At 49.4% G+C, this 21,819-nt stretch overlaps 1 protein-coding gene across 1 annotated transcript; it reads right to left on the reverse strand.

Moving 5' to 3' along the window:
* Window positions 1-11,116: 11,116 nt before the first annotated feature.
* On the reverse strand, window positions 11,117-20,743 carry CPN2 (carboxypeptidase N subunit 2). Its single transcript, XM_040267576.1, has 2 exons — window positions 20,629-20,743; window positions 11,117-13,039 (listed from the first exon to the last, which is right to left on the reverse strand). Exon 2 carries the CDS (start codon window positions 13,034-13,036, stop codon window positions 11,393-11,395), a length of 1,644 nt encoding a protein of 547 aa, XP_040123510.1. The 5' UTR covers window positions 13,037-13,039; window positions 20,629-20,743; the 3' UTR covers window positions 11,117-11,392.
* Between the last annotated feature and the right edge of the window lie 1,076 nt (window positions 20,744-21,819).

Here is a 21,819-nt window from a genome sequence, read left to right on the forward strand (position 1 = left end):
CGCTGGACTGGGAGAAACACAAGCAGGAATCAAGATTGCCAGGAGAAATATCAATAATCTCAGATATGCAGATGACACCACCCTTATGGCAGAAAGTGACGAGGAGCTAAAAAGCCTCTTGATGAAAGTGAAAGAGGAGAGTGAAAAAGTTGGCTTAAAGCTCAACATTCAGAAAACGAAGATCATGGCATCTGGTCCCATCACTTCATGGGAAATAGATGGGGAAACAGTGGAAACAGTGTCAGACTTTATTTTTTGGGGCTCCAAAATCACTGCAGATGGTGACGGCAGCCATGAAATTAAAAGATGCTTACTCCTTGGAAGAAAAGTTATGACCAACCTAGATAGCATATTCAAAAGCAGAGACATTACTTTGCTGACTAAGGTCCGTCTAGTCAAAGCTATGGTTTTTCCAGTGGTCATGTATGGATGTGAGAGTTGGACTGTGAAGAAGGCTGAGCGCCGAAGAATTGATGCTTTTGAACTGTGGTGTTGGAGAAGACTCTTGAGAGTCCCTTGGACTGCAAGGAGATCCAACCAGTCCTTCTAAAGGAGATCAACCCTGGGATTTCTTTGGAAGGAATGATGCTAAAGCTGAAACTCCAGTACTTTGGCCATCTCATGGGAAGAGTTGACTCATTGGAAAAGACTCTGATGCTGGGAGGGATTGGGGGCAGGAGGAGAAGGGGACGACCGAGGATGAGATGGCTGGATGGCATCACTGACTCGATGAACGTGAATCTGAGTCAACTCCTGGGGTTGGTGATGGACAGGGAAGCCTGGCGTGCTGTGATTCATGGGGTCGCAAAGAGTCGGACACAACTGAGCGACTGAATTGAACTGCACTGATCTGATTTATTTGGCTGCATCCATTCTTAGTTGTGGCACATGGAATCTTGGTTGCGTCATTCAGGATCTTTCGATGAGATGCACGGACTCTCTAGTTGGGGCGTGCAGGCTTAGTTGCTCCGCGGTATGTGAGATCTTAGTTCCAGGACCAAGGATTGAACCCTAGTCTCTTGCATTGCAAGACAGATTCTTAACCACAAGCCCACCAGGGAAGTCCCCAAAAGGTAGTTTATAGTAAAATAATATTCAGCTCTGTGTGTAAATGCTTGGATTAGACGTCACACCTTGGTGAAGGTCTTGGTGAAGACTTGGTGAAGTAGCCAGAGGCTTTCACTTACTTCCATACTGAGTAAAGGATGAATTTTAGAGAAGTTGCTTTTCCTCTGTACTCTACTTCTTAAAATAAGGGTTAGTATTGCCAAGGGGAATTCCCCCCCCCCCAAATCCAGAACAACTTGCATAAAATTGCAAAGAAAACAAAGCACAATCTTCCTAGAATGTATTTGCTGAGGAAATACATTTCAGTCTTGGAAAACTGAAAGTGTTCAGACAGCAAGGCAGAGACTACTTTGTATGTGACCAGAGATCATTACCGCCCGCAGGATTGCACCCCCAGCCGCGTCTGGAGATCTGTTCGCGGGAGAGGTAGGACCAGCTCCCCCATCCTACCCGAGTCGTGCAGGATTGTCTCCCTTCACACCCCTACCTCACCCCGGTGCAGGACACGCTGCCTCAGCCCGGCGGGCCTAAATACCACGAGGTGGCGGTGAGCGCGAGACCTCAGCCTCCGCACCGGCCGCTCCTCGGCGCGGGCGCGTTCCAGAGTCGCAGGAAACAGAAGCCTCCGCAGGAGCGGCATCCGGGAAGCGTCCCAGACCACGGAGTCCCTGTGGTGCGGTGTCCTTCCTAGGGCGCCGGGGCCCAGGTTGACTTCTGGGAAAGCTATTCTGCCAGTACGCCACGTGGGGGCGCCCTGAGACCCAGAATCGGGAATCTTTGAAGGTTTGTGAGACGTTGAACTGTCAGCAGAGGCAACAAGAGGCAGTGGGAGATAGAGGCAGTGGGAGATGGCAGTGTGAGAGAGAATTCACTACTGGACTGCTGCTGCTAAGTCGCTTCAGTCGTGTCCGACTCTGTGCGACCCCATAGACGGCAGCCCACCAGGTTCCCCAGTCCCTGGGATTCTCCAGGCAAGAACACTGCAGTGGGTTGCCATTTCCTTCTCCAACTGGACTACTGTTGTGCTAAATTGTCTAATCTTTGGCAGAACCATCCAGTTTTCCAATATCCACTGTTAGCCCTGAACAGTTTTGAAAATGGCATTTCCAATATTCCCAATAATTATAATTTTGATATATAAACAGCAATGTTAACATCCTCTAGAAATACCAGTGGATACAGGTGAAACAAATGCAGTGGCCAAGCAATTAGCCAGTTCCTTCCTACCCCCTGCCAACACCCCTGACAATTCCCTAGAAATAATAATAATAGATGACATTTTTGAGAACTTAGCACATCTCATTTTTCTGGGATCTCGACATGAATATTTTATCTTCACCAATGACTATGAGATAGGTACTGTTATCCCCATGGTAAACAGTATGGATGAGAGAACCAAGTTGCAGAGGGTTTCAGTAACTGGCCCAAGGTTGCCTTGCTGGCAAGGGTTTCAGTAACTGGCCCAAGGTTGCCTTGCTGGCAAGTGGTGGGGAATCACTGAAGAACTGTGGAACTTTCCAGGCATCGGCGCAAGGACTCTCTTCTGCTGTAAGAAGGCACTTTGAAGGAACTTAGCCACCCTTGTACTGCAAGAAAACAAGGCATCCTGCACCCAGCTTATTGTCACTCCAAAACCTGAGAGCACTGAAGATTACATAGAATAAAATGCACCACAAGAAAAAAGCCGGGTGAGATATTTTGCCACTTGGCGTTGTGGCTTGCTTCATTCTTGAGTTCATCTGAGCATTTCACCAGGTGGGCCTGACAAGGCATGCATTTGCTCCCCAGCCTTGGGCAGCTATAGAGAGTGGGGAGACCTAGAACTGGACAAAATCCAGCCCTGAGTTTTTAAGCCTGGCTGAGCATTAGAATCACTGGAGCTGTGTGTGTGTGTGTGTGTGTGTGTTTAAAACTGATATTTGGGCCTCCCCAGGCCAACTGAATCATCATCTCTGTAAATGGGGTCCTGTTGGTTTTTTGCCTTCCCCCAGGTGATTCCAGGGTTCAGTCAGCATTGAGAACCAACCTCTTCCAGCCAGAGAGGAGCCATGACTTGCCAAAGGGCAAATGTCGAGGAAGGAGGAGTCAAGCGTCCTGATTTCTTTCCAGAACCCATCAAAAAAAGCCCTACTGTGGCACCAGACCGGGACCCCCTCACAAGAAGGCAGCAGGACCGAGGACCCCGGGTACACCGCACACTCAGAGCTGTCTCCTAATCTGCTTACCTCTGTTTGGGGGATGCTCAGCATCTCCTGCTTCCTGTCAACTCCAGCCTCAGGATCCTAGTGGCCTTCAGTGGTCAGGACTTGCACCACTGCGGGCTCAGACCTGACCTCCCCAACCCGGAAGTGAATCCCCAACCCCCCACCTCCATCCCCTTTGTTACTTTACCTTCATCAGGTGGTTGGCTCACCACATAAAATATCCAGTTAAATTTGGATTTCAGATAAACTAAGAATCCTATTTTTAGTATAAGTGTGTCCCATGCAGCATGTGTGAGCTTATTTGTAACCCTGGCAACCCTGCTCAAAGAGCATAGTGACTCTGGTCTCGCTCAGCCAACTTAAAAGGCCTGCAAACAGCTTGCCCTGACTGCTGGCCAGTGCTTTCCCCCCATTTCCCCAGCACCGTTCAACACAAAGAAAGATTATTATATTTTAACTTAACAAAGTGTTATATTTGGGGGGGAATATAATTAAGAGAAATGTCTGCTTGATTATCTTGCTCCTTTATTCCTGGCAGTAGACATAAAGACCTCTTGGACCAGGAGCTGTAGCTCAGCGGGCATCCTTCTGATGGAGATTTGTGATGTGTCTCCTGTGTGCTGGCTATGGCCATCCTTTCCCCAGTGGCCCTCACGACCCGCTGGAAGCCAGCGGTCAGCGCAGCCTAGACTTGGACGAGTGAAAATGAAAGCATGGGGGCCAGCACCACGGGACCCTCAGTCACTCAGGATCTCCTCCTGTCTGAGGAAGCCATATTCCCCAACCTGGAGGAGCTGGTCAGGATCATTATTAAACCAGATGCTTTGGAGAACTGGACCAAATGAACCTGGGAAAGTCTGTTCCTTTGGCACATCTGCCAGACTACCTTCCATCACCTTAGACTCTAACTGGTTTGACTCTCAGGAAGCACGTCTTTTTAAAGGGACATCAGTGGACAGGACAGAATGGCAAAGTTGTAGTTTTTTGCCTAAAGCTGGCATCTTGCTCCTCCTTTGCCCTTAAACTCCACCTGCCCATGGTCCGCGGCTTCACTGTCCTCCCCGTCTCCCAGGAGAGAAAACTGAGAGTCACCCCAGGTGTCTCCCTCCCTGCCCCCACCTTCCAGTAGCCACCCCATCCCTGTCCCCCTCACCAAATGCTTTCTTTGCCTCAGGCTGTCTCCTGTGCTGGGAGGAGTGGCTGCCAGGGGCACCCTGAGGCTCCGCTATGTCCGCACTGAGCATGATCCCGATTTCTCATTTCCATATTATTAATATTAATTCTCAAAGTAATGGGTAAAGGCAATGCCTGTATTGTTTGAATCTGCATTTCTGTAATTCACATTTCAGGCTTTTAATCCATTGGTATAAGTACTGTTCAGGTCCTGACAACTTTTCATTCTATCTCCTTGTCGCCCCTGGCCCTTGGGGCTCCCAGCCCAAGCCAGGCAGGAGTCCTCACTGTTTTCCCTGCCTCTTGCTGTCAGACTTCACAGGCATAAGCCTTTCTGCCGGGGGCCAGCTTGAGGAACTCCACCAATGGCAAAGGTCATGAGGAAGGAGACTTGGCATACGCAAAGGCGTGATCAAGCCTCAGGAAACCCCCTGTTCCCGAGCATCTACCCCCCAAGCCAGAGTCTACCTACTTTACTGTTTCATGCTCTCGCCTACACCTCTGACTTTATGGGGGGCTGTTCCCCACCAGTTCTCTTGGAGAAGGAGTAAACGTGCAGCTCCAAGTCAATAAAAATTCCTGGGCGTGACAAGAGTGTTTCAACTTACGAACTCCTCTGAAGGTTATCTAGCCCACCTGTATAGGTTCTTCCAGCCACATGTGATTGTTTACAGCCTCCTAACCTGAGAGGCATGAGATGTTTTAGACTTACTAAAGGCAAATTCTTCTGGGAAATTGTCAGTATAGTGGGTTGGTTAGGAATTATATTGGTGAAGGGTTTTTCATTTGTTGTGCCAAAAATTGCTGCTAATTCCCTGCCCTGGGTGGGACAAGGGTGTCTCAGGTCAAACCTCTCTGCTGGCAAACTAGCTTGTGTGACAGGATTATCCATATTCCTGCCACTATGCACATGATTGTTTACTACCTCTCAATCATAAACAGCACAAAGAGTTTTGGAGTATTTTGAGAGTCTTAATTAGCATAGGGCTTTTCTCATTGTTGTGTCAATGATTGCCGCCAGGCCTGCATATCCTTATGAACCTGGGAATATATTAATCAATGTATTTGGAATATAGAAAAGGAAATATAGTAGTTTTTAAGGTTAGCAATACTAGACTTTTTGAGTTAATGAATTTTCTCTTTTGTAATAGATCACTGTACTTTGTTATAAACCACTGTGTCCTTGCTATGTAAAAATGTAACTTTTTCACTATCTTAAGACTAAATAGATCTTAAGGGGAGTATTGGTGAAAGGATTTTCATTTGTTGGGCTGATGTTTGCTGCTAAATCTCCATATTCCCTGCCCTTATAATGAATATAACTAGCATATAGGAGAAATAAGTATTAACCTTTAAGATTAATCATGTTAACCAGATCCGATGCTGTAAAGAGCAACATTGCATAGGAACCTGGAATGTCAGGTCCATGAATCAAGGCAAATTGGAAGTGGTCAAACAAGAGATGGTAAGGGTGAACGTCGACATTCTAGGAATCAGCGAACTAAAATGGACTGGAATGGGTGAATTTAACTCAGATGACCATTACATCTACTACTGCAGGCAGGAATCCCTCAGAAGAAATGAAGTAGCCATCACAGTCAACAAAAGAGTCCGAAATGCAGTACTTGGATGCAACCTCAAAAACGACAGAATGATCTCTGGTCATCTCCAAGGCAAACCATTCAATATCACAGTTATCCAAGTCTATGCCCCAACCAGTAATGCTGAAGAAACTGAAGTTGAATGGTTTTATGAAGACCTACAAGATCTTTTAGAACTAACACCCAAAAAAGATGTCCTTTTCATTATAGGGGACTGGAATGCAAAAGTAGGAAGTCAAGAAACACCTGGAGTAACAAGCAAATTTGGCCTTGGAATGTGGAATGAAGCAGGGCAAAGGCTAATAGAGTTTTGCCAAGAAAATGCACTAGTCATAGCAAACATCCTCTTCCAACAACACAAGAGAAGACTCTACACATGGACATTACCAGATGGTCAACACCAAAATCAGATTGATTATATTCTTTGCAGCCAAAGATGGAGACGCTCTATACAGTCAGCAAAAACAAGACCGGGAGCTGACTGTGGCTCAGATCATGGACTCCTTATTGCCAAATGCAGACTTAAATTGAAGAAAGTAGGGAAAACTGCTAGACCATTCAGGTGTGACCTAAATCAAATCCCTTATGATTATACAGTGGAAGTGAGAAATAGATTTAAGGGTCTAGATCTGATAGATAGAGTGCCTGATGAACTACGGATTGAGGTTCGTGACATTGTACAGGAGACAGGGATCAAGACCATCCCCATGGAAAAGAAATGCAAAAAAGCAAAATGGCTGTCTGGGGAGGCCTTACAAATAGCTGTGAAAAGAAGAGAGGTGAAAAGCAAAGGAGAAAAGGAAAGATATAAGCATCTGAATGCAGAGTTCCAAAGAATAGCAAGAAGAGATAAGAAAGCCTTCTTCAGCGATCAATGCAAAGAAATAGAGGAAAACAACAGAATGGGAAAGACTAGAGATCTCTTCAAGAAAATTAGAGATACCAAGGGAACATTTCATGCAAAGATGGGCTCGATAAAGGACAGAAATGGTATGGACCTAACAGAAGCAGAAGATATTAAGAAGAGGTGACAAGAATACACGGAAGAACTGTACAAAAAAGATCTTCATGATCCAGATAATCATGATGATGTGATCACTAATCTAGAGCCAGACATCTTGGAATGTGAAGTCAAGTGGGCCTTAGAAAGCATCACAACGAACAAAGCTAGTGGAGGTGATGGAATTCCAGTTGAGCTGTTTCAAATCCTGAAAGATGATGCTGTGAAAGTGCTACATTCAATATGCCAGCAAATTTGGAAAACTCAGCAGTGGCCACAGGATTGGAAAAGGTCAGTTTTCATTCCAATTCCAAAGAAAGGCAATGCCAAAGAATGCTCAAACTACCACACAATTGCACTCATCTCACGTGCTAGTAAAGTAATGCTCAAAATTCTCCAAGCCAGACTTCAGCAATACGTGAACCGTGAACTCCTTGATGTTCAAGCTGGTTTTAGAAAAGGCAGAGGAACCAGAGATCAAATTGCCAACATCCTCTGGGTCATGGAAAAAGCAAGAGAGTTCCAGAAAAACATCTATTTCTGCTTTACTGACTATGCCAAAGCCTTTGACTGTGTGGATCACAATAAACTGGAAAATTCTGAAAGAGATGGGTATACCAGACCACCTGACCTGCCTCTTGAGAAATCTGTATGCAGGCCCAGAAGCAACAGTTAGAACTGGACATGGAACAACAGACTGGTTCCAAAGAGGAAAAGGAGTGCGTCAAGGCTGTATATTGTCACCCTGCTTATTTAACTTCTATGCAGAGTACATCATGAGAAACACTGGACTGGAAGAAACACAAGCTGGAATCAAGATTGCCGGGAGAAATATCAATAATCTCAGATATGCAGATGACACCACCCTTATGGCAGAAAGTGACGAGGAACTAAAAAGCCTCTTGATGAAAGTGAAAGAGGAGAGTGAAAAAGTTGGCTTAAAGCTCAACATTCAGAAAACGAAGATCATGGCATCTGGTCCCATCACTTCATGGGAAATAGATGGGGAAACAGTGGAAACAGTGTCAGACTTTATTTTGGGGGGCTCCAAAATCACTGCAGACGGTGACAGCAGCCATGAAATTAAAAGATGCTTACTCCTTGGAAGAAAAGTTATGACCAACCTAGATAGCATATTCAAAAGCAGAGACATTACTTTGCCGACTAAGGTCCTTCTAGTCAAGGCTATGGTTTTCCCTGTGGTCATGTATGGATGTGAGAGTTGGACTGTGAAGAAGGCTGAGCGCCGAAGAATTGATGCTTTTGAACTGTGGTGTTGGAGAAGACTCTTGAGAGTCCCTTGGACTGCAAGGAGATCGAACCAGTCCATTCTGAAGGAGATCAACCCTGGGATTTCTTTGGAAGGAATGAAGCTGAAGCTGAAGCTCCAGTACTTTGCCCACCTCATGGGAAGAGTTGACTCATTGGAAAAGACTCTAATGCTGGGAAGGATTGGGGGCAGGAGGAGAAGGGGACGACCCAGGATGAGATGGCTGGATGGCATCATGGACTCAATGGACGTGAGTCTGAGTGAACTCTGGGAGATGGTGATGGACAGGGAGGCCTGGCGTGCTGTGATTCATGGGTTCGCAAAGAGTCGGACACAACTGAGCGACTGAACTGAACTGAACTGAACCTTGGGTTAAAGAAATTCCTTTCTTGATTGTAACTCACTACACCCTCACCCTATAGGAATGCAACTTTATTTGGAGGGTGGTGCCTGGTTTAAGAAAAAACACCCTTGGAAAAAATAAGTTTTTGGTTATCAGAAAGAAAGGGTCGTAAAATGTCAGCAGGCCTCATGGCCAGAAGATGATTTAAAACCCCTAAGATCTTTTTTTTATGTAAAGCACCTGATTTTGATAAAAGTCAGGACTGCTGACACCCCCATGACTCTGTATTCATCCCTATGTGTAACAAAAGGTATATAAGCAAACCCCAAAATAAAGAAATCGGATCAGTTTGTGGAAAGACTGATTCTCCTGTGTCGTTTTCTTCCCTTCTGGCTGAATTCCCATCTGGTACGTGGGTACTCACCCAGCCTACTAACTTTGCCTGGGCTTCTAAGATCGGACCGGGGAGGCCTCAGTGCCTCCTCTCATTCGGGAGAACGGAAAGACACCTGTGGCCTACGTAGGTGGTGATTGGTATTCCACGTAAACCAAGTTATTCAGCCTCCTTTTCTCCACTAATTTTCCTACTACACTATCCGTTTCTAATCTCTCTATATATCTGTAATTAAATAAGTTTTTTCCTAGGACGCCTACTCCGTCTCCCCTTTGAATTACCCTGGATCCACCAGGGCTGGACCCCGGCACCTTCCTTTCCATAAAGTCCTTCAGGAACAGCTGGGCGTCCATAATGAATATGCAGCCTGCTCGCTGTGGCCCTCAAGACTCCAGCTAGCTTTCCAGCCTTGCTTGTCTTTCCATCTGCTTTCCAACCAGCCTGTTCCAGAGGCCTCAGCCCTGACCTCACCGCTTGCCTGTCTCCACCCCTTGGCTCACACTCTGCTTGCACAATCTCAAAGCTCAGGGATCCAACACAGCTTCCGGAGGTCTGTGCTTGTCTGACCTCTGCCTCCCCTGAACTCGCCAGCACCTGCTCAGTGCCCACACCATCGAGCTTGTGTTTTCATCCCAGACACCCCCTATCTGATCTTTCCCATCAGACCGTGAGCTCCTGGAGAGCCTGCTTACATCTGATTCTCTTCTCCCAACCCCTGGACTTCAGCTAAGCCAGTCCACGCTGTAGGAATGGGCAGGGAAACCGGGCAGGAGGCTGGGCCGTGGTTTCAGTCCAGGGAGACCAAGAGCTTTTCCGGGCTGGGAACAGGAAAGGAGATACGGACAGAGGACACTCAGAGGCACTCAGTGACAGGCTGGCCATGAGGACTAAGGAGAGGAGAGGCTGGAGACCACTCCCAGCTCCTGGGCTTGGTGACTTGCAGGGCAGGGGTCCTGGAGGAGCTGGGGACAGAGTCTGGCTTACACGTGTGTGTGGCTGTCCTGCTGGAACACCAGTTGCTGAGCGGAGAGAGGTGTCACCATGGAGCCAGACACCAGGCCTAAGGTGGAGATTTGAGACAACTAGAGAGGAGCCCCCAATTGCCGCAACTAGGGCAAAGCCCACGCAGCAACAAAGACCCAGTGCAGCCAAAACTAAACAAACAAATAAGCTAATTAAATTATTTTTTTAAAGATGGAGATTTGAGGTCATCAGTGTAGAGGTGGGATCTGACTGCAAGGGTCTGCATGGGGATTACCCAGGGAACCCGAATGACAGCCAACCCGAAGGCGACCAGCATGCAGGAGGTGAGGGGAAAACTGGTTGGGGGGCTGCAGCCAGGCTTGGGTGAGAGGGTGGTGTCCTGAGAGCTGAGAGAGGACCATTGCTGTGAGTGAGCAGCCCACGGGCACAGAGGCTCAGAACTGAAGGACATCTGTCCCCGCCCACCCAGCTCCTTGTCCTCCTGGCTCGCTCCTCAGGGAGGAGCCATCCTATCAGCTGAGCAGGCAAAGCCACGGTGTTCACCCTCCCCAGGGCCCCCGTCACCTGATTTCTCCTGGACCCCCCCGGAGGTGGGTGCGCACAGCTTGAGTCCTCAACACCAAGTCAGAGCTCTACCCCGCCCCTCATCTTCTCATCAGCTCTGCTTTTATCCTTTCCCTTTCTCTTTTTGTCAATTAAAACCACATTTCCATATGGTAGTGTATGTTTCCATGCCTCTCTCTCTGTTTGTCTCACCCTCTCCTTACCAACCCTCCGTGACCTTGTCCATAAGTCTGTTCTCTATGTCTGCATCTCCACTGCTGCCTTGCAAATAGATTCATCAGTACCATCTTTCTAGATTCCATGTATATGCGTCAATCTACGATATTATATTGTAAAGCAGTTATCCTTCAATTAAAAAAAAAACAAAACACCACATTTCGAGGCAGAGGGATAGAAACAGACATTGGCTCTTGAACTGGATGTCAAGAGAGGTTGGCCTCTATTTTGTGGAAACGGAGCCCTGGTATCTCAGGGCGGAGATGAGACAGGGGTGAGTATTAAATAACAGAAAAACACCAGAGGAGCCGCATTACTTTATTCTCCAGACCACAACGCAGCTTTGATGGGTGCTTTGCAAAGCTTGCAGAAGGTCCTGTTAGGTATCATTCTCAGAGACCAGGGTAATGAAAGAAGCTCTGGGTGGCGGAGCCAGCCATGCCCTCTCGTCCACCTTGGAGATGCAACTCCACCTCTCGCATCTGAAGAACCCAAGCCTCAGCTCCTCTCACCATCTCTTGCCCAGTTGGGCCCAGAGGCCATCTGCCTAGGGTCCTGGTCCATCTGCCCTGCACCTATGGCTCCCCTGCCAGAGCCTCAATGGACACAGTGACCCTCACAGAGCCACAGCTGGACTTCAAGTCCCACTCCTGACTGGCATTGATGGGTAGTCCTGGGGAGCCCGAGCCCTGCCTGGGGGACAGCTGGACACTCAGCCAGCGACACCGGGCCTCGTCACAAGCCAGCACCACGGTTCCCTCGGCATTGCTGTAGGTGCATCGGCTCCTGGCTGCCCTTTCCTCCGCAACCAGATCCCAGGCGCCCCCTGGCTCCCTGTCCTCCGGCCCCGGAGCCTGGAAGCCCAGGTGGTCCCGGGTAATGGGGCACACCAACTGTTCTTCCTTCAGCGCAGGCACCACCTGGCCCTTGAGGTAGGCAGGGCCAGCACAGTAGGTCTGGATGTTGAAAAGCCGGTCGCTATACTGATGCAGCCAGCTAAAGAGATAGGCCAGGTTGCAGTCACACTGCCAGGGGTTCCCATACAGGGCCAAGTTGAACAGGTTGTCGTTGGTGTCGAAGATGCCCTCGGGGAGCGTGGTCAGGAGATTCCTGGAGAGGCTGAGCAGCTCAAGCTTGGACAGGTTCTGGAAGAGGGTGGGGTGCAGGACCGTCAGGTTATTGCTGCTCAGGTAGAGCTTGACCAACCCCTTGAGGCCTCTGAACACACCGGCCGGCAGATGGGTGAGGGCGTTGTGCGAGAGCGTGAGGTATCTGAGGCTGGTGAGGTTGGCAAAGGCTGCCTCGGGGACTGTCTCCAGCTGATTGTGGGACAGGGACAGGCTGACCAGGCCTGGGGACTGGGCGAAGAGGCCAGCAGGCAACGTCTGCAACGCGTTGCCCTGCAGGCTCAGGAAGGTCAGGTTGGGCAAGGCGGAGAAGACAGACCCGGGCAGGTGACCGATGGCATTGCGCTGCAGCCACAGCTCCTCCAGGCAGGAGAGCTGCGCGAACACTTCTGGGGGCAGCTCGGAGATGGAGTTTCCGTCTAGGAAGAGTTCCTGCAGGCTGCCCAGACGGCTGAAGAGCCCCCGGGGCAGACTTGCCAGCTGGTTGTTGCTCAGCCTCAGGGTGTGCAGGCGGCCGAGGGGGTGGAAGAGCTTCTCGGGCAGGTAGGCCAGGAGGTTCTGTGCTAGGTTGAGGGTCTTCAGACTTCTCAGAGGCTGGAAAAGCCTTTGGGGCAGGGTCTGGAGCCGGTTGCCCTGCAGCTGGAGGGACTCCAGGCCATCCATGTGCTGGAAGAGGTCCTCAGGCAGGGCCTCCAGCATGTTGAAATTGAGGGTGAACTTGCTCAGCGAGATCAGGTTGGAGAAGATGTCGGCGCTGAGGTTGGAGAAGTTGCCCCCGGTGATCTCCAGGTCCTGGAGCCCCAGCAGGCCCCCGAAGGCATCTGGCCTGAAGTGGCACACCTGGGTGTTGAGGAAGACCACCTTGGTCAGGTTGGGGCTGCCGCTGAAGGCCCTGGAGCCCACCACAGTGAACGAGGTCTCCACAAAGATGATGTCTGTGGCATGTGGCGGGATGTCCAGTGGGATGGCGGCGAGCCCCTCGTCCGAGCAGAACACCTCCCGGATGAAGCAGTCACAGCCCTGGGGGCAGGGCAGGGTGGGCCCGGCCAGGAGCAGGAGGCAGGCCCAGCGCAGCCAGGCTCCAGGCGGCATCTCCTACACCCGAATGGGAAGGAAAAACAGAAGCGGCACCTTCATCGAGGGCAGGCAGCCCGGTGACCAGCTCACCTGTCAGAGAGCCAGGAGCCTGCTTATGCTTCTGATAGTTGTTCTCACAGGGCCTCACAGCAGCCTTGCAAGGCCAGTAGGACCACAGTTCTAACCTCCTGACAGCAAGGCTGTCACCTGTGGGTTACTGTCAGGACCTAGACCCTGGCCTCCTGGACTAGCCGTGTTCTTTCCAGATTGGAGGGAAGAAGTGGAAAGTGAAAGTGAAGTCATTTAGTCTTGTCCAAGTCTTTGTAACCCCATGGACTATAACCTATCAGGCTCCTCCGACCATGGGATTTTCCAGGCAAGAATGCTAGAGTGGGGTGCCATTTCCTTCTCCAGGGGATCTCCAGGTCTCCTGCATTGCAGGCAGATACTCTACCATCTGAGCCTCCAGTGAAAAGGAAAGAGGTAGCAACAAGACCAAAAGGCATGGAAGAAGCGTATGAGAGGAGACCATGGGTACTGTGGAATTTTTAAGATAATACGTAAGATATGGGCAGATCATTCCTGAGTTGGAAATTTTTAAACCATAACTCTTCCTGAGCTTCCAAACCTCAGCACATTCCAGAACCTAATTATGAGGAGTTCTTCCCATCAGCTCTTTGCATAGCTGAAGCTGAGAGCGGCCACCGGGATATGATGGGCTCTTATCTTGAAATGAGTCTGTGTTCTCCTCAGCACTGCTGTCAAAATGCTCCCCTCACCTCACCAGCACCTTGGAGCCCACAAAACTTGCCAACACTGTGTGGACAAGAAGGTCCCAGAGGCGCATATTCTACAGACCCATAGGTATTTGCTTGGGGGGTGGGTTTGCTTTAAATAAGGGAAGGCAACCAGGTTTATAGTTCACTAAATATACAATTTTTTGAATGCCAGTATCCATTCACAGGTCACAAATTGGTGACACAGCTTATAAGCCAATTTTCCTTGCCATTCAAAAAAATTTTTTTTTAATGTATGAACCACTAGTTGGCATATTGACACTGAGAAATAACACATTAAATGTTTCCAGATTTCAGGATGACTTAGGGGCTTTGGGCTCGCATTCTCACATAACAAGACCAACAGGGGCTTAATTGCCCCATTTTGGGGTTTGCACCACCAGGTCACCATTGCCCTCACCCACATCAACATTTAGGTGGCATGTAGTGATTCAAGTTCTATTCATTGGAATCCCAGCTCATTCCAGTGTTCTAGCTATGTGACCTTGGATGTGTGTTTCAACTTCCTTATCTGTAAAATGAGGATAATAGCCATGTGCTAACCATGTTGGGATAATCGGAGGATTAAATGAGTAAACATAGGTAAAGGTTTTAGGACAGTGTCTGAAAGTGTAATTAATAAGCTGTGTTAACTATTGTTAAAGGGTGCAAACCACCATCATTACAGAAAAGGTTATTTGAACACCAAAAAAAGGAGGAATAACAAAATGCCCTTTGGATAGAATATATTTAGCTTTAAAGATAGCAAGAAGGAAAGGCAGAAAAAAGAGAAAACCCTCACACAATATAAATCATAATTTTTTTCAGTTTACCTATCCTCAGCCAAGAGCTCAGTTGGCTCCCTAAATCACTGCAGATGGTGACTGCAGCCATGAAATTAGAAGACACTTACTCCTTGGAAGAAAAGTTATGACCAACCTAGACAGCATATTCAAAAGCAGAGACATTACTTTGCCGACTAAGGTCCGTCTAGTCAAGGCTATGGTTTTTCCTGTGGTCATGTATGGATGTGAGAGTTGGACTGTGAAGAAGGCTGAGTGCCAAAGAATTGATGCTTTTGAACTGTGGTGTTAGAGAAGACTCTTGAGGGTCCCTTGGACTGCAAGGAGATCCAACCAGTCCATTCTGAAGGAGATCAACCTGGAATTTCTTTGGAAGGAATGATGCTAAAGCTGAAACTCCAGTACTTTGGCTACCTCATGCGAAGAGTTGACTCATTAGAAAAGACTCTGATGCTGGGAGAGATTGGGGGCAGGAGGAGAAGGGGACGACCGAGGATGAGATGGCTGGAGTCTGAGTGAGCTCCGGGAGATGGTGATGGACAGGGAGGCCTGGCGTGCTGCGATTCACGGGGTCGCGGGGAGTCGGACACTACTGAGCGACTGAACTGAACTGAACTGGCCTCAAGCACATTTTGCTGGCTGCCTTCTCCATCACAAGATTCAGCTTGGGCCAAAGGGCTCCACAAGCAAAGACAGTGCTTTCAAAAAGCCCCCTGAGACCTCGTCCCATTCAGACACTCAATACTGCTGCTGCTACTGCTAAGTCGCTTCACTCGTTGCCGTTGCCAACTCTGTGCGACCCCATGGACGGCAGCCCACCAGGCTCCCCCGTCCCTGAGATTCTCCAGGCAAGAACATAACCCTCAGTTTTCCCAGGAATTTTTCTGCCTAATCAATAGAGAAGGAACAATTTCTCCCTAAGAAAGCACATAACTCCCTGGAGGCTCCTATGTAAGCCACAGGAAGTGGATTTTATACAGTGATTGGGAAGGTCTCTAACAGTGATGGCACCAGCCTGCCACGCAGGACACACTAGGGAAAGGGACAAGCCTCCTGGTCCTACCGCCCGCCCCCACTCAGACCAGAGTTACAGAGCTCAACTTTAGCCTGAGACTTTATCTTCTCAAGTTTGGATGCACAGAATACAAATAAGAAGCAGAGGGCCTGGCTAAAGAAGGATGGGGTAGCCATGGTCCCCTCCACTCACCCACTCATATCTGCCAGCTGGGCTGCCCCTAGACTTCTACACAAACCCCTGGGGATCCTGACAGAAGGCTTCCCTGACCCCAGGAAGGAGGTGCCTGGCTGTGTGTTTCTCTGTCTTAGCAACCTAGCATGGTCCTCTGCAGGATGCGTTCTCACAGCTGTCTTTTTTGTGAGAAGATAGAGTGATCGCTGTCTAGGGTAGAGCTGTCGCTCTATGCTCAGCATCCAGCACAGTGTTGACTCATGGTAGGCTCAGCTAGAGTTTCTTGAACCAACCCTTCCACGGTTGGGATGAGCAGCATTTGGGGCAGAACTGCCTCTCCCTCGAATGGTTCCAGCATGGAGAGAATGACCACAGTCAGGCATGAACGTGGCCCTGCACCCTCCTCCCTACACCCCTGCCAACCAGAGGGAGCAATTCTTGTCTGTAACATGCTGTGATGTTATCAACATGCCAGGCCTCTTCCTGCTAACCCCTTCAGTCTTTGGTTCTTGAAGGGCAGTTTCTGGGAGAAATCTCATTAGAATGGACACAAAGTCCTCAGGGACCATCTGGCCAGCCTCATCAAGAGAGCAAGGCCAGGCTCCCAGGGGTCCACAGTGGGCCCTTGGTTAGAACCGAGATCTGGTCTCCCTGATCACTCCTGCTGGAAGAGCTGCGACCAAAGCAGGAGGTGCCCGTGAATGAGGGGTCATGGAGAGGGGGAGACTGTGCCCCACCTACCCCGCTCTGTGCCTCTAACTTCTAACCCACTGTAACTTGGAAATAATATCCTTTATAATTTTCCAAAAGAACCCATAACTAGAGAATTCAAGACTTGAGACAAAACTATGGCATCAGAGGCACAGAAAATCAAGTGTAAACAAATCAGCTTAGGCTCAAGCAGTGGTGGGTGGGGAGGTGGGGGAAGCCTCTCTGATATAGGGAGCTGAGCTAAGGGGCTAATCCCACCTGCTAGCTCCTAGAGCTTTCATCACGATCCTTGGCAGATGGAGACATTCCCAGAACAGGGAAACCAGGGCTCCCAGAGCTAGAGCGACTAGGAGCTATAGTTAAGAAGTGCGGGCCAGAATCTATCCCCGTGGCCTGAGCTTTGAGCCAGGTGCTTGCAGCAATACCACAAGGCTCCTGGAACAGGCAGACCCCTCCTCACATTTCCAAGACCCACAGTGAAACATAAACAAGGGACCTGGCCTACTGCCTGGTCCCTCCTCTTCCCACCCAAGTCTCTCTGGTACTGTGAGTAGAGAGCCCACAGTTGCCCCAGCACCCCACAAGCCTACGGGCATGCACTTCCATAACAAGAGTTGGCTTAGGGAAGATGAAGTTGGGATGTGCCCCACATAAGCCCTGGGTCCTGGGTCCCTGCAGCAGGGCTTCAAATGGGGATGCAGCCTCTGGTTGGGCATATCCCTCTGATCTTGCAAACTTCTCACCCTTTGGGGTGCCATGGTAAGAGGAGAGCCAGAACAGGGCCTCGAAAGTTTCAGGGCAAGATCCTCTTGCCCCAGTCTATTGGGGCAGGAGGAAGTGGAGGATAGTATTCACAGTGAGAACACTGATGATTTCCAAACACTGATGATCCACTCCCAGCCCAAGACTCACGCTCACATCCCTCTAGAATGGCTAAGAGTTTGTGCTCTAATGTCAGACAGTCTGGGTTCAAATCTTATCTCCACCCCTTATTAGCTGTGTGGCCTTGGCTGAATTACTTAAACTCTCTGTGCTTCAATTTCTTTATCTTCAAAATAGCAAACTTCAACACTACCTTCCTCGTGGGTTCTGAGGATTGAGTAAGAAAATGCACGGAAAGCTCCCAACCCAGAGCTAGGCACAGAGAGGACTCTCAGCTACAGGAGCCCAGGCCAGCCCCCGCTCTGGGCTGAAGTAGCCACAGGAGTCAGCTAAGGAGAAACAGATGGGATCATCCGAGCGCCTCACTGGCAGACCTGAGAGAGGCCCCTTTAAGCTTTCTGGCTCTTTCCTCCCAGCCAGCGGAAACGGGTCACTGTTTTGTGCTTGGTTTAGTGGAGCTCGGATTCTGATGGCTCTGGCCAGGATGCCCTGGACTTGGCCCCTTCCCTAAACCACCCTTGAGAGCAGGTTACCAGGGACTTAGGAGACGGGGAGCATCCCTGCCTAGGTACCTTGGAGGCTGGCACCAGAGGGGACGGTGGGGCAGCAGCCGGAAGATTCCAGCTCGCCACCTGACAAACCACCTCTGCAACTGCGCAGAGAGCAGCAATATGCCCACAAAAATGTTCCATGCTTTCAGCAAGCCACAGAAGCCTGGCTTTTTGAGGGTGGGGGATGTAACTGGCTGCAAATGGACTCTTCCCTCTTCTCAAGTTGCTTTTGTGTTGGGACATTTCTGTGTCATCCACCACAGAGCCAACCCTCACTCCTTCCAGAGGGTGATGGGAGCTCAGAGTCCAGCCCGAAAGCCCCAGGGGCTTGCCCCTTGACTGGGGTACCTACATCAGGGTCTGTCTCACCAACGGTTGGATTTTGCCCTTGGCTCCAGTACATCTGGGGGCAAGAAAAAGGGCTTCCAAGGCTCGTCTGGAGCCCCTGACTGCTTCACCCAGGTTCCCAGGACCCCAGTCTCCTTTGCTCTCAACCAGAGAAATAAGCCAAGTGGCTGAGACTGGGAGACCTGGGCTGGGCTCCTGCCTCAGGCCCCTCCCCACCAACCAACCCCGCCCCCACCCCCCAAAACACACAGTGAAGTAATCCCTCAGAGTCCCAGTTTCCATATTTGTAAATGGAGAACAGTCGTGAAAATAAAACTCACATTACATACCGTTAGGGCTATTGTGGCAATTAAATGAGATAATTGGCCATCGGTTTGTGATACTCTGATATAATAAATATATATTTGGTCTCCCTCTTTGTTCCTGGCGCAGAGCTGCAGAAACCTTTGGAATATCCTGAGTAATAAGAGAAGAATGTCTTTGCTATTCATAATAAGACCCTTCCACCCACACTGGAGGCTAAATTAACGAAGTGACTCAATGGCTTCAGATTATACACAAAAATATTTGCAGGGGTTATCTCTGACGAACAGAATTAATTGCAGGTGATTCTCATTTTTTCCTTTTGCTTAATCATATGTTTTCAACTTTAAAAACTAATAAACAGGCATCACTGTTGTCGTAAGATTGAACGTTATTAAAGAAATCATATAAAACCTGAAGCATGGTTCCAAGCACACAATAGGTGCTTCCTTGATTCCTTTCCTTCCTTGCAATTACATTGTAGAGACTCAACGAAACTTGTCTATCTACTGTGTCTTAGCTTCTTTTTTTAATTTTTAAAAATTGAAGTATAGTTGATTTACAATGTTGTACCAATCTCTGCTGTACTGCAAAGTGGTTCAGTCAGACATATATAGTCTTCTTTTTTGTATATTCTTTTCCATTATAGTTTCTCGAAGTGAACGAACATTCTGAAGTAAGAGCAGGTTGTGAACCTGTCACTTTCCTTTCCCCAAATGCTCCCCATGGGCCCCACCTCTGGTCCTTGATTACATAGCCCCCTCCACTGCAGAAGGCCCATCCTGACCTTTTCCCTGTTGCTACCTGCCCCCATTCTCCCCATCCTCCAGGGCAGCATAAGTCACATTTCCCCTGGGAAGCCTTCCTTGACTGCATCTCCTTCGGCTCCCTCAGGAGCTTGTCTTCTATTGACCATGTGGGTCCTTCTCTGCCTTCTAGTCAGTTGCACCGCCTGACTAGGAGCCTCTGGGATGGGGGTGGAGGGGCAGAGGTCTGGAGATCGCAGCATCCCTTACCTGGCTGTGTACCTCAGTACCTGACTCAAAGTTGAGCACAGATAAGTGCTCAGGCCCTGGGTGCCAAATGGAACTGGATGTATTTGCGGCTCTCGTGAGCCTGTATCTAGGGCCTCCCTGCTTCAGGGATTGAGGTTCTATTGGCGCTGCACCCTGTGCAAATTCTGATACCACTACCTACTGGCTGTGTCGGAATGGGCAGTTCACTCCATTTCTCTAAGCCTCAATTTCCCAATGCCTGGTTATAATCCATCCCTTAGTATTAAAATTAGCACCCAGTTGGATGACAATATGCTAAATTAGATGGTAAATAATAAAGCACTTAATACAGTGCAGGGTATATAATAAATGTTTGACTAAAAGGCAGCCACATGCATGTTTTATTTCCACTTTATCATCCAAACCAGGACACTTCTGAGAATAAAAGAGGAGCTATTGATAATTGCGGGCTTCCCTATCGGCTCAGTGGTAAAGAATCCACCTGCGATGCAGGAGTCATGAGTTCGATCCCTGGGTCAGGAAGATCCCCTGGAGAAGGAAATGGTGACCTGCTCCGGTATTTTTGCCTGAGAAATCCCAAGGACAGAGGAGCCTGTCAGGCCACAGTCCACAGGGTCACAAAAGAGTCAGTCATGACTTAGTGACTTTGTTGTTGTTCAGTCACTAAGTCGTGTCTGACTCTTTATGCCAGAACGACAGGCATAAACAAGAGTGGCGTCAGGCCAAGTGGGACATGTGGTCACACTACTTATCCTTCCTCTTCACTGGGAGCTCCCTGAGCACAGGGACCAGATCACCTTCATCTCAGAACTCCCCCACCACAGCCTGCCTCCAGTCCCAACCCAGCACAGCCCTGGCTGAGAAGCCCTCAGGGACTTCCCCTACCCTGGCACAGAGGTGCAGCCTGCCTGGAGTTAGGATATGCTCTGAAATCTGGGACGAGTGGCCAGCCCACCTCCTGCCCCTGAGCTGGGACCCCAGATTCCTCCCATGCCCCCATGGCCCCTGTAGTCTTGTAGTGACCATACCGTGAGGGGCTGACAGGTGAGGACCAGCTGCCCTGGCTCTTCCTCTGGAGCAGAAGGGCCTCTGGAGTGGTCAGTGGTCAGCACTAACCCAGCAGCCCTGGCGCTGATCAAAGTTCCAGGCAGAGGTTCCTCCCCTCACGTGGCCTGAGCATTCCTGCAATGTCACCAGCGTCACAGGACAGCAGGAGACAGTCTAGGCAAGGCCTCTGAAGATTACAAAATGACCCTGCACTCTTACCATGGACAGATTCTTGTTGGGGCCAAAATCCAGCCAAGGTTACAGGTTTGGCGTCTTTAGGACCCCAGGGGAATCCACCAGGCCCTAGAAAGTTCCCAGTAGGCTGCTCTGGGGCGACCACTGGGATCAGGGGTTAAAACATATCCCTTCCTGAGCAGCCAGCCACAGGCACCTGCAGACTCCCAGTGCCAGGAGAAATCCTAAGAGGTCTGCAGGTTTGCTGTCCTTCTGTATTTGTTTATTGAATGCTTATGTTCTAAACACTTTCTGAGTTAAAAGGGGGAAGTGATATAGGGAGGTGAATTTTGGCTCAGTATGGACAGGAATGCATTCACCACTGAGATTATCCAAGGATGAAAGCAGTTGCATGAGGAGGCAGTGATTTTCTGGCCTTGAAGGTGTTCATGCAGGGGCTGCAGAGCAGAGTGAGGAGAGCATGTGTGAGTGTGTGTGTGTTCATTCGTATGCACTTGTGTGAAATCAAACAGTGGGTCTGTGCTGCGGGCAGGATCCTGGGCAGATGTGCAGGTGTGGAGGGCAGGTTTGTATTAAGAACTCCAGGCACCTTTTGGGACATGGGAGATAGGCGCTCACTCTTCTTCCATTATTGGAATTCCAGGCTCCCATCTGAGTGGATGGGCTCAGTGGTTAGGGAAGGTGCATAAGGCCCTGTCCCAGTCATTGATTGGGTCCTGCTTTGTGAAACAGTGAACACACTACTGATCCTCGCCAGGTCCAGCCTCCTGGGACAGGGTTACACCCGGCAGAAGGCATTGAAGAGCTAAGAGAGCCCAGGAAATATGGTTTGAAGCCCTCTTCCTGGGCATGGCAGTGGGATGAAGGGACAGAGAAAAGATTACCCTTCTCATAAACCCTGGACTTGCACCAGCAGTGGTGACAACCCCCGAACCTGGAGGCCTGAAAAGGTCCCAGGGACTTCTGGACACCTGGAG

The sequence above is a fragment of the Oryx dammah genome, unplaced genomic scaffold, assembly GCF_014754425.2.
Source record: "Oryx dammah isolate SB20612 unplaced genomic scaffold, SCBI_Odam_1.1 HiC_scaffold_2, whole genome shotgun sequence".
Lineage (NCBI taxonomy): Eukaryota > Metazoa > Chordata > Mammalia > Artiodactyla > Bovidae > Oryx > Oryx dammah.